The sequence below is a fragment of the Scatophagus argus genome, chromosome 18 (assembly GCF_020382885.2).
Source record: "Scatophagus argus isolate fScaArg1 chromosome 18, fScaArg1.pri, whole genome shotgun sequence".
NCBI classification, from domain to species: Eukaryota; Metazoa; Chordata; class Actinopteri; family Scatophagidae; genus Scatophagus; species Scatophagus argus.
The window spans coordinates 1,618,468-1,630,874 of NC_058510.1; the positions used below are offsets into that span (position 1 = coordinate 1,618,468).

Here is a 12,407-nt window from a genome sequence, read left to right on the forward strand (position 1 = left end):
CGTCCAGGAGGGCAAAGATCGTCTATGTTTGGCAGGATCGTTCACTGGTACGTTTTCTGAGCGACAACAAATACAGCCAAAACGTGTTATGGTAGGTTTTTCTTCATGTATTAAGGTTAAAGTAAAGAGAATCTGTGCTGGTCTTACTGTACCCCACGATCTGTGTGACGTCACAGTGGTGGTTAAGTCATCAAATATGAGTCAAACAGTTGCTTGCTATCAGTCTAATAATACTATTAAGCTTTTTATATAGCATGTTAAATACGTAGGACCCCTAAACTGACTCCAGGGCTGCAGGGACCCCACCTGCTGAGAATTGTACCTTTTATTTAAAGAGTGTAAGAAACTCATGATCAAAAATAGTCACATGCTGTCATTGTCTCACTTTGAAAAGCATAAGTGTATGTATTTGTATAGTTTTGGGATGTTTTGACTTGCTGCTGGACAAAACGAGCTATTTTTAGATAGCTTAACTTAAAGAAACATCAGATGTGATGCAAGCACGTCTTAGAATTTTCCCCATGAAAAAGAACATCGTGTCTTTTGTGTGGTAGTTGAAGTGTTAGAAGCGAATAAACAACTTAAAGATATCCGCTTGGCTTCGCTTCCAACACGTAAACACCGTGTGATTTTGTTTTTGATAACATAGCCTCAGTCTGAGCTAAGGCTATTTTACGACACATTCGGTATCCCGAAATAGAGTCAGAGTGAGCCCTCTCTCATGTGCTTTGTTACAGGATCGTCGGTCTGCGGGTCGGTCACGTGGTGTCCACAGAGTTTCCGTGTTTGTTGAGCTCTGACTGGTCTGGGCTCAGTTTCCGAAGAGGATGGTGTGCAGTCATGGCTTTTTTAAAGACGCAAGAGCGACCTAAAGAAAGGTGAGCGCCGCGCCGCCTCGTCGTTAAGCCAACATTTTGTCAGACTGACGCGTTCAGGTCACTTCGGCTCAGTCGGAGCTCCGCGGCAGCAGCAGCGCGGTTTTCCTCGGCTGAGGGTGAATCTCATAACGTCCTGCTGGGCCACTCAGCTAATGAGAGCTCCACTGTCAGCTGTGTGATGCACTCTTGCTATGGAAGGCAGGAGGCGGTGGGGGTGCCCGGCCAAGAGCGGCACAAAGTCTGCCCATTGATAATGCATTGGAAATACAGCAGGCTGATATCTTTCTGTGTGTGTGTGTGAAGAACAACACACAAAAGCTGTTTTAAACCTTTGTATAACCTGAAAAAGTTCGGTCGAGGCTCGTTGTGACTGACTGGAGCAGCAGCTGATATGAGTATCATATATCACAGTTTGCAGCGCATGATGCACCATAATGTCATCGTGCACACGCGCTGAAAGTGGCATCCTATTGAATTATACATGTGGTGTATGTCCCACAGGAGCCACCTCTCTCTCTTCAATGAGTGCTTTCTTCTCCTCTGCTTGAGTCTTGTCAGTAGTGAACTTCTGCTTGCTGTACCTTTGCAATGTGCCGTATGATGTTGGTATTCTTGAGCAGAGCTCATCCTTTACTGTTAAGAAGTAATGTGGCTTTAAGTCCCTCTCACCAGAAAGCAGAGATACGTGTGCGTGAAATGACCCTGAAGTGTTAATCAGTTTATAGGTGGGTCTGACAGAAGATGTCCTGTGCAGTGTCTTACGTAGCACAGCTCGGTCTTTATGAGGGAGGAGATCTGATGGAAGGAGGATGTTGTTTGTGTGGCGTAAACAACTAAAGCACTGACTGAGGACGATGTAATGGACGAGAGGCTACAAGGCTGCTCCTCCAATGGGGATGTACACGAAAGACATGAGGCAAATAGGCTCACAGGAAATGTAATTTCAGTAAAACTGGACTATTTTACAGTCATTAATGACTACTTTGGGAAATTAGCTTTTGGCTTCTTGGTCTTACTCATTGACAGTATGTAAAGATGGATGCCAAATGCACAGGCTCTGGCTCCACATGACATCACCAGAACAAGACGGCACTCATATCCAGGATATTCTGGTTCATTTTAGTACCATGGGAGGAAGTGGAGATGTGTCAAAGATCTGTAATATGTAATATGTTCAGGATGTATTTGGCTGGCGTTACACCAATACTTGTTTGCAAGTTGGCGTCTGATGACATTTATAAAATCAAGTTGTCAAAGACAACAGGAGGTCAAACCTGAAGATCCAGTGCAGTAGACACGCAGCTTTGACATTTAGTACAGGAAACAGCTATGGTTACATGTTTACTTTTAAAGGCACATCTCTTAACTCCATTGACCCTGAACGTTTTAGCTAAATTCACATGGGATTGAAGTTATGAATAATAATTTGGAGTGTGTGTGTTTTCACCCTGATCGTTATTGACGTTACATGCCGGTTTAACTGCTGCGTGAGCCAACGTGGCTTTGCACGTGTCGAGAGTCCTCCATCGGTTCAGGACTGTGAGCCTCAAGACGGTTTACAAACCCTGAGGGTGCACATCCAGTCCCCGTTGATTCCATTCAGCCTTCTTCCTCGCCAAATCTGGTGCCTGCATTACCCAGAATGTTAACTTCCTTGAATGCGATGAGAAACGCCAAACCCAACGTCACATTGATCAAATACCTGCCTATGAAACAAGAGCGGCGACTGTAACCACGGCCGGTGAAGAGTCCGTCTGTCCCACGTTATCTCACACTTCCTTCTGTTGTTGTTTTTCGTCCAGGTTTTCCCTCCTGCTGCTGGATTTGGAGGAATGTTATTTTGAGCAGCACACTGCGTACCACGTCACAAGCAGTTCCAAAAAGGAAAAGGAGAGGTAAAAGAAATGCTTCACCTGCAGCTCGTAACGTCCGAGATGCACTCAGGTTGTGAACGTGGTCTGTGAACCATCAACCTTCCTGTCGTGATCTGTGAGAATCCTGTTGCTTTTAAACTCAGTAGTGAATAAAACTTTAGAATAAGCACGTAAACACGGTTAATGTGCTCATCAGGTGTTTGTGGAAGAAGCAGCTGTTCAAACATCATCTTACCCTGTTATGGAGGCTTGAGCAGGCTAAACAAAAGGCCCAAACCTGTGAGAGGAAGCTCATTCAGAGGACTGAGTTTTATTGTCTCTGTCAGGACGCGCTGTTAGCTACGACGTCAGATTAGCCGGGAAATCTGCAGGATTGTTTTACAGCACTAAACAAGACGAGAGCTGTATAAAACAAAAGTTATTGCACCTGATAAGTTAGGTGATTCTGGATGAGTAAAGTGTTTGGTTTCATCCTGGCTTGGGAGAAGAGAAGCTTTGTTTTTCGACAGAGCTAGCTTTTAATCAGCATTTCTTCTTGCCAACTTTATTTCTTTATATTATATCTGTTTCCTTGTTGCACAGAATCTTCATTAATATATCCGGTTAAATATTATTCTTCATTGTGGTCTTAATATTCTGTTCTATTCTAATATTCATATTTAATGGGAGGGGCTAATGGTTACCAGTGCTAACAAGCTAACTTTACTTGTTTTCCTTCCAGAAAAATCAGAGGCTCATTCAAGGTCTGTTCCAGGTCTGTCATATTTGATCCAGATGATCTTGCAGAACCAATTTTAAAGGTTTGTTTGACTAATATTTTTGTATATGTCATTTAATTCTTGTCCACCGAAGAGCGACTGACAAAACAGATTTTTAACAGAACTGCTCAGGTGTTGACATCAATGCTCGTCCATGGCGGGAAATCCTTGTGTTCAGGCAGATGCAGCGTGTCATAAAGTTGTCCGAAGTGAAAAATAAAGGTGATATCTAACGTTTACTGGAAACAAACTGCATACTGTATGTATGTTCATATGTAGAGAAAGCTGACCTGCTGTAGAAGTTAATGTTAACGTTAAGCATCTCTCATCTCCACCTGTGAGAGACTTACTTTCTTTTGTCGGGAAGCTAACCGTTAGCCGTTCCAACGAGGCCTCCTTCATTTCCCTTTTGTAATCCAGCCTCGAACTGCACTGTCTTTTTAAAGACCTTGTAAAACTAATCCGTAATGACTAAATCTGACGCTAACAAAACCGCATTGACGGATTTCGTGGCGTCGTCGCTGCTCGCGGTTTTGCATGTTTTTGGCAGATGTTACACGTTTTGTTTCTGTTTCTGCAGATTCCTCTTCGAGACTGTAAGAAGATTGAGTTTGTGGAGAAGGAGAACAACCCTTTCAACGAGTGAGCACAGTTTCATCTCCAGTGTTACACGTTCGGTTCACCTGCTGATGTTTGTTTAGTTCGTCAAACCGGTTTGGTGACTTCAAAGTGACACGTGAACACTCAGGATGCTCGGAGCAAATTACTGAGAAATACTGTCTGATGTGCTAACTCTGATGTCACTGTTTTAATTTAACTTTAGTGTTGGTTTAAACTGCTCCTTTAAATCTTATGGACTGCAGTGACGTCTTTTGGTGTTTTAACGTTTTGTTGTGTTTCCTCCATAGGCCTCGGCCATCTGCCATTCTTATATCATGTGTGCAGGTGTGTTGTCGTAATTTATTTGTATTGTGCTAATTCACAACAAAAGTTATCCCATGACACTTTCCAATTAGAGCAGGTCTAGACTAAACTCTTTAATTAAACTTGTAACCGTACAGATAGTTTTTTTATTGGCATGTTGATCTTCCAAGAATTTGTCTTTAATTGTTCCAGCAGGGTTTAATTTTGTTTTTGTTTTTTTTTTTAAGTAAATGCAAAAATTTCATTTTCACTTTGATTTCAGGTCATTTACATCAAAGAAAGCAACGTCATCGCACCTTACAGAAATGAAAGGGTGAGTCAGCGTCATCTGAATGCAGGAAAGACATGATTTACTCATTTATTCAATTCAAACACTTTCCTCATCTTGTCTCAGGGGGCAAAGAAAATCACTTTTCAGCTGGAAGTTTGGAGTAAAACAGAAGATGTCGTTCAGACGTTACTTCAGGTGCGTAGCCGGTAGTCAGAAGACCGTCTGGAGACGTTAGACGCTGTTCTGTTGAGTGTTGGTGTCGTTGTGCTCAGGTTGAGTTTTGACTTTGGTGGATTTCACAGCTTCACAGGGCTTCCTGTCTGGAGAAGCTTGGAGATCAGACTGCTATGGTGAGTGACTGAGCACGCGGCGGGTCTCTACGAATGATATCACGAAGACAAACTGCTTACGTTGACTTAACAGACGCAGCATCAACACGCTCTGATACAGTGGTTAGCTTGTGATCCACCTGTAAATACATGATCTCGTGGTCATCATGTAATCATCCACCGTAAAACACACATTCTCGTGTCTTTCTAGATTGCTGCCAATTTGCAGTCTCGATTGGCGAGGTCGTCCTTTGACAAAAACTGGTACGTTGATGTCAAACGGAAGTCGTTTATCTTAGCTTCACTTGGTTCACATTTCACTGATTAAAACAAGAGCTGCTTGGTAAGACGGTGTTGGGAATCTGCTGTCAAGCTTTCAGAGCGTAGCTGAGAAGCCTCACATGGAGTGCGCGGCCGAGATGGTCCTGCCTCTGGTGTCCAATCCCGGCCACGTCTGCATTACCGACGAATGCCTCTACTTCCAGCCCCTCAACGGATACCCGGTGAGCCGCCAAATCTGAGTGGACACGCTGAGAGCCGTCAGCCGGGTCACTTGTTCAGCAGAGGTGAATAAATCGTTTTTCTACGACTTTCAGGAGCAGGTGATTCAAATCAAACTGCACAGAGTCAGGAGGATCTACAAAAGGCGGCATGGACTCAGGCCACTGGTGAGTACAGCTAGCAGGTAACTACAGAAGGACGTGATTGGATAATGAGACGTGTTTGTTCACTCGTCTGTGCTCACGCAGGGTCTCGAGGTGTTCTGCACTGAGAACGATTTCTGCTCTGACATCTACCTGAAGTTCTACAACACGGCGGACAGAGATGAGGTCTACTACTACATCGCCACTTTCTTGGGTGAGAAGACTGGAAGGCGGTGGTGAATCAGGGCCCTGACGCACCAGGCCGACGCTCAGCCAGTGCTGGGCCGTTTGGGTTTGAAAATCGGCACTGAGCCAACATATTGGCATTCAGTCTTTAGAAACCGGTGCTGAGAGACGTGACTAACTTTACCACGTTTGTCGTTGATGCCCAGAGAACCACATGATGGAGCACACGGCAGAGAGTTACATGCTGCAGTGGCAGCGCGGCCATCTGAGCAACTACCAGTATCTGCTTCACCTCAACAACCTGGCGGACCGCAGCTGCAACGATCTCTCCCAGTACCCCGTCTTCCCCTGGGTCCTCGAGGACTACAGCAGCCCGCAGTTGGGTGGGTCCACAGAGACCAGATCACAGAAACCTGCAGAGATGCACGTTTAGCACCACCCAGTTGTTCTCGTGGCTGAGGCCTGAGTAAATCCTGGTTTTCCTAACCCATCCGTACCTCACCTGACCAGTCACCAGTGTGAAAAGACATCGTATGTGGTCTGACTGGAACCACAGATCCTCGTATTGCAGACCTCTCATGGTGTGTTTGTGTTTTCTCAGATTTGACTAACGCTGCCACGTTCAGAGACCTGAGCAAACCAGTGGGAGCCCTCAACAAAGAGCGACTGGACAGGCTGCTGGTGGGTTTCAACCTGGTGTCTGTGGATTCCCGTCTGTAGTTCAGTCGAGCGTTTGCCTCGTATTGTTTGTCTCAGTGTCTCCAGTCAGGTCCTCACTAAGGTCCTCCTGTCCACAGGCTCGCTACAGAGCAATGCCCGAACCTCCCTTCATGTACGGCAGTCACTACTCGTCTCCGGGATACGTCCTGTTTTACCTGGTCAGAGTCGGTACGTCGCGCCGCAGCGGCAGACAAACTGATGAACAGAATGAAGACGCGTTTGATGTTTTCTTAATCCCGTTTTGTCCCCTGCAGCTCCGGAACACATGCTGTGTCTCCAGAACGGCCGCTACGACCACGCAGATCGCATGTTCAACAGGTACATCACCAGTCGCTAATCAGTGAGGAAAATTTTATTGGTCTTTTACTGGAGCGGGAAAAGTCAGAACAACAAAACTGAAAAGTATGAGACACAATCAAAATTTTTATTAACAAGTGATAATGCTAAAGGTTTTTGGCGAGAAATTGATTGAAAGTAGGATTTTGTGCGTTTGTATTAATGGACGTGTGTTTGTGTCTTGTGTCTTCCAGCATTGGAGAAACATGGAAAAACTGTTTGGAGGGAGCCACCGACTTCAAAGAGGTAAAGCGAGACTCTTGTGTTTGTCGTGAGTCGCCGAACATCTCGGACTGTCAGATTTGTGCTCACGTGTTTCACGGCTTGTTGTCGTTCTTGTGCGTGTCAGCTGATCCCGGAGTTTTACGGCAGCGACGGCGGCTTTCTGGAAAACAAACTGAGTCTCGATTTGGGCAGAAAGCAGAACGGAACCTTAGTCGGAGACGTCGTCCTCCCGCCGTGGGCCTCAGGTGACTTCCTGTTGACTGTGATGAAAAAAAAACACGATAAATGATGTTATTGAGAGCGTTTATTGCCACTGATGTCATGATGATGCAACAGTATTAAAGGGCACGTACACCCTTTTAAAGAGCAGTGAACCTTTTGACAAAATACTAAAAGTAAACTTAAAAGAAACCTCGGCTCCCCAGCAGCAGCAGTCTGCAAAGTAACTTAAGTAGTCAGTTAAATGTTGTGAAAAGCAGGATGTCTGCATGCTGTCTGCATCTCTAACAGTAACATTAAAGACCAGCTCGCCTGTGAGACACCTGAGGACAGGCCATCGAGCCTCTCTTTGTGTCCGGTTCGAGTGATTAAAGTCCTCAGAGGGATTAACCCTGACTTGAAGCCGTGTCGTGTTGGGTCTTAGAATTTGGGGGGATTCCTGCAAAGTGTTTGAATGTGATTTTTAAGAATGTGGCTTGTGGTTACCAGCCTGGGTGTGAATGCGGACTGGACCCAGGTGTCCTGTCCAACGCGCTGCTTCATGTCTTCTTGTGTCTCGTCTGTAATGACTGCAGACAGCAGCGATTTCCTTCAGAAGCACAGGGCGGCGCTGGAGAGTCAGTTTGTGTCGGAGCACCTTCACGAGTGGATCGACTTGGTGTTTGGCTTCAAACAGAGAGGCGGCGAGGCTGTCGCAGCCCATAACGGTAAAACAACCAGCTGCTCTTCCCGCCATCAGACCCACGCGGGCTGGACGCAGACTGACGTTTTCATGTGCTCGTCTTTCAGTGTTCCACCCGCTGACGTACGAAGGAGGCATCGACTGCGACAGGTATCACAGAAAGCCACTCGCACACCATTACTGAACACATCTGACACGACGCCGCCTGACTGACTTTGCGTTTCTGTGCGGCAGCATCGAGGACCCCGACCAGCGAATCGCCATGCTGACGCAGATCCTGGAGTTCGGCCAGACGCCCAAACAGCTGTTCACCAGCCCCCACCCGCAGAGGATCACCCCCAGGTTTCACAACATGACTCGAAGCTCCAGCATCAACTCACCTGTCAGTGAGCTGTCTCCAGGTACGCACACACACCTGACGAGGCTGTAGGCGTGATGGTTTCCGCAAACCTCTGACAGCGTGATTGTGTCATAATGGTACATAATGGTTGTTTGTGCAGCCTCTCAGAGCGAGGACTCGTCCTTCGAGGACCTGACTGAGGAGAGCAGGAAGTTCGCCTGGTCCAACATGGGAAATCTGAAACCCGTCTCCAGCCACAAGATCCATAAAGAGTGAGTGAGTGAGGAGGCATGCGGCCGACTGCGTGACTAACGCAGCGATGATGTTGCACGTTCAGACCGTTAGGACTCAAATAAAAGCTCTGCTTCAAATATGAGGAAGTTCATGCAAATGTGTGAGGTGCCAGGCAGCCGAGTTTGGAAAATAGCCTCTTATTTAAATGTAGTGACAGCAGAAGACGCGTTAAACGACTTCCTCCAGTTCAGAAACACAAACCAGGACGAAACAGCACGAAACGTGTCCTCATGTGGCTGCTCAGTGCGCTCATCGAGTTTTTCAAAGTCCTCACGTCCGTCTCAGTCTTGTCTTTGCTTTCTGTGTGGGTGCCGCGTTAACCTCACATTTATTGTTGTGCTCTGTGCTGGATGTGCAGGGCCGTGACGGGCGTCGCTGTGACTCGAGATGGAGCCGCTGTTTTCTCCACATCACAAGGTCTGCAAAATACCTGCACAGCGAGCGCCATTCAGCTCCAAAATGTCTAAAAGAGTCGTACTCATCAGCTGTATCGCTCTTTGTTCCAGACTCCACGCTGAAAATGTTCTCCAGAGAGCTGAAGGACTTCCAGAGGAGCATGTCTTTCTCCAACATGGTAAGCAGCTGCGTTCACTTCACCATCTCTGCCCGCCTCTGACGCTGTCTGAGCGACCAATCACACGACTGTTTTCCAGGCCCTGTCGTCCTGTTTGATGCTGGCAGATGGTAAAACTGTGGTGTGTTCTTCATGGGACAACAACGTGTATGTACAGCGCGCACACACACACACACACACACACACACACACACTCACTCTCACACACACACTGACCTCCATGTTTCTCCTCCCTCAGTTATTTCTACTCCATCCCATACGGCAGGCGGCAGGACACTCTGATGGGTCACGACGACGCCGTCAGCGAAATGTGTTGGTTTGATGGCCGGCTGTACACGGCGTCCTGGGACTCCACCGTCAAGGTGAAAAGTCCTTCAGTGAGACGATGCTGTCCTGTGACGTCCACACAGATGCAGGCAGATGTGGTGGTCTGACTGAGAGGTGATGTTGTTTGTCCCACAGGTCTGGCAGTGCGCTGCTGGCAGCTCGTCCAGCCACAAGAGATCCCAGTTTGACTTGCTGGCTGAGCTGGAACACGATGCCGGGGTGAGTTTATTTTACATTATTTAAGTCCTACTCAGAATCATAAGTAGTGCTTGAGTTGTGGCTAAGACGAGCTCACGGCGACCTTTGACCCCCCACATCAGTTCTTGAAAAGGTGACAGACAGCCTGAAACACAACATGGCTGCCACCAGCCAGAGGCGTAAAAACTGAACAAAAATTTATTGTCAGTTTATTTTCTGGTGTTCTGTGTTGTTGAGAGTGTGTGCATGTTTTAATGTTGTATTAAATAAAACTTAACGAATACACAAAAGAGTTTTAAAACCCTCTTAAAAAATTAATTAAATTAAGTTGTTAAATTAAACTTGTTCTCCTTCTGTATGAGATTAATTTGGGTTGGTATCTGAAGCCATCACTGCATAGCAGAAAATATGGATTTTATGTGTTGACGGCTCACTGACGGCACGTTTCCTCCTCCTCCTGCTCCTCCTCCTCACTGACGGCACGTCTCCTCCTCCTCCTCCTCCTCCTCCTCCTCCTCCTCCTCCTCCTCCTCCTCCTCCTGCTGCTCCTCCTGCTCCTCCTCCTCCTCCTCCTGCTCCTCCTGCTCCTCCTCCTCCCACGTACAGGTGAACACCATCAGCCTGAGCCCGGCGGGGACTCTGCTGGTGTCGGGCTGTAAAGACGGCGCCGTCACCATCTGGGACAGCGGCAGCTACACGACACTGCAGCAAGTCCACTGCCACACCGGGACGATCCACCAGACGGCCTTCAGTCCCGGTACGTGAGCCGTAAGCCCTGGGTTAGACCTTCTGAGAAACATAACCAGTCCTGTTCGCAGCCTCACGGTTGGCTTTCAGTTGGTGCAGCAGAAATGTTGCCTTCAGGGGTCAACACAGGAAAAGTTTCTGCTTAGTCCTTGACGCACCTACAAACCACTTTAAGCTGAACACTACAGGACAGTAATGCAGTGCTGTACAATAGCTGGTCTTGGACTTGGTTCCTGTCGCCATAATGAAAACGATAAGCTTTGTTTATGCAGCAGCCTTCTCAGGCTTTTAGAAACGCTGACATCATTTCCGAGCTGAATTTGAATAATTAAATCAGCTTGACAAACTTCCAGAGATGTGGACTTTGCATGTATCCCTGACGGACTGTGGTCTCTGCACCCTCAGACAGCCGACACGTCCTCAGCGTCGGCGCCGACTCTTGTATGAAGGTTACTGACGTCCAGACGGGGATGGTGATCTCATCGGTGAAAGCCGAGGAGGAGCAGAGGTTTGGTCTAAATCTTATTTTAAGATTGTGCAGGATTCCTTCTGAAATGAGATAAAAGTAGTGTTCAGAGCAGCTGGCAGAACATTTATTCTTACAGAGCCTTAAATTTGATACGTGAACTCTTAACGGGAGACAAATGGATTCAGAGTCAACCTGCTGACTGATGCTGGAGGTTCAAAGTCTGTTGTGGCTGCAGGTGTTTCTGCTGGGACGGGAACTCGGTGCTGTGTGGAGGACGGTCCGGTGACCTCCTGCTGTGGGATCTGCTCAGCAGCACCATCACCAGGAGGATCCCTGCACACTCAGGTGGGGGCTTCACACAAACGCTACGTAAACGTTTTTGTTTCCTGTGTTCAGCAGCAGCTTTAAAGCTTTAAACGTACGAAAATAATTTAACTCAACAATCCGCTTTGCTTGTTCAGAATCACTTGGTGTGTTTATGCCTTTAAACAAATGAATCGTGTAACAGAACTGAGCAGAACAAATAGGAATTAACAACATGTACTAACTAATTCATGATTTGATCTTTTAACTGAGAAAAGAATTCTTAAAGGAATATACAAAAGAAATCGTGGATAAAATCTGCAGTGAACTCAGTTGTTTCTGAATTCATGAATGCATTTGTAAATGATGTCCTTACCAGTTATTACTCTGTAGCAAAGCTCGATGAGCAGTTGATTCTTGAGTGTGTGGGTTGTTGTGCAGGTGCCGTCACGGCCATGTGGATGAACGAGTTGTGCACCACAGTGATCACCGGCGGCGAGGACAGGCAGACCATCTTCTGGAAGGTCCAGAACTGAACGGCCGTTTCTGCACACCCGTCAGCTCCCGGTGCAGCGAAGGACCCGGACGGTCCCGGTCAAGTATCCTACGGACCGCAGCACCCGGCTGTCTGACTCTGAACTCAGTTAACGTGCTGTAAACGTGTCCCAGAGCGGCTGGAGGACATCGCTTTAGTCTCTCAGCAGTTCTCAGTCCAAACCAAAGGTCGGCTACGCTCACATCCGTCTGCATATTGAGAGAAAATGTCCAATTGCAGTTTTGTGCATGGCAACAGGAAGCTGAGGTTCACGCCTTGTTTTTCTGTTTTCAGCTTGTTTCTTTCTCCAAGTATTATTTGTGATCTATCATGTTACACTTTTTTTTTCCTTTTTAAATTAGTGATGATGTTTCTGTGTGCGTTTTATTCTGTGGACTTTAAAGTGTCTGCAGCTACGGGCTGCTCAGGTGTCGTCGATACCAAATAACACCCACCTGTAAACGTCTTTGTCTCTTCTGTCGCCTTCTGTTGTCCCTCACAGATCATCTAACTTTGGATTTCTTTACTGTTTATGCCGAGAGGCTGCGCTCGCTAACGTCAGACTGAACGTTGG

General features: G+C 46.9%; 1 protein-coding gene across 1 annotated transcript; it reads left to right on the top strand.

The window, feature by feature from the left end:
* The first annotated feature begins 9 nt into the window (after positions 1 to 9).
* On the top strand, positions 10 to 12,298 carry nsmaf (neutral sphingomyelinase (N-SMase) activation associated factor). The gene is made up of 32 exons (XM_046370732.1): positions 10 to 47; positions 738 to 878; positions 2,681 to 2,773; positions 3,474 to 3,552; positions 4,091 to 4,152; positions 4,419 to 4,455; positions 4,697 to 4,747; positions 4,829 to 4,900; positions 5,008 to 5,055; positions 5,246 to 5,298; positions 5,408 to 5,537; positions 5,631 to 5,702; positions 5,784 to 5,892; positions 6,071 to 6,247; positions 6,466 to 6,545; positions 6,662 to 6,752; positions 6,839 to 6,902; positions 7,115 to 7,166; positions 7,270 to 7,390; positions 7,940 to 8,071; positions 8,154 to 8,196; positions 8,281 to 8,447; positions 8,547 to 8,658; positions 9,039 to 9,097; positions 9,187 to 9,254; positions 9,334 to 9,401; positions 9,493 to 9,616; positions 9,717 to 9,800; positions 10,386 to 10,536; positions 10,932 to 11,034; positions 11,231 to 11,340; positions 11,740 to 12,298. Exons 1-32 carry the CDS (start codon positions 25 to 27, stop codon positions 11,832 to 11,834), a joined length of 2,871 nt encoding a protein of 956 aa, XP_046226688.1. The 5' UTR covers positions 10 to 24; the 3' UTR covers positions 11,835 to 12,298.
* The last annotated feature ends 109 nt before the right edge of the window (positions 12,299 to 12,407 follow it).

Coding starts and splice junctions, on each gene's coding strand:
- nsmaf (XM_046370732.1), top strand. CDS start 25: ATGTTTGGCAGGATCGTTCACTG. Junction 879..2,680: donor CAAGAGCGACCTAAAGAAAG/GTGAGCGCCGCG, acceptor TTTTTCGTCCAG/GTTTTCCCTCCTGCTGCTGG. Junction 5,056..5,245: donor TTGGAGATCAGACTGCTATG/GTGAGTGACTGA, acceptor GTGTCTTTCTAG/ATTGCTGCCAATTTGCAGTC.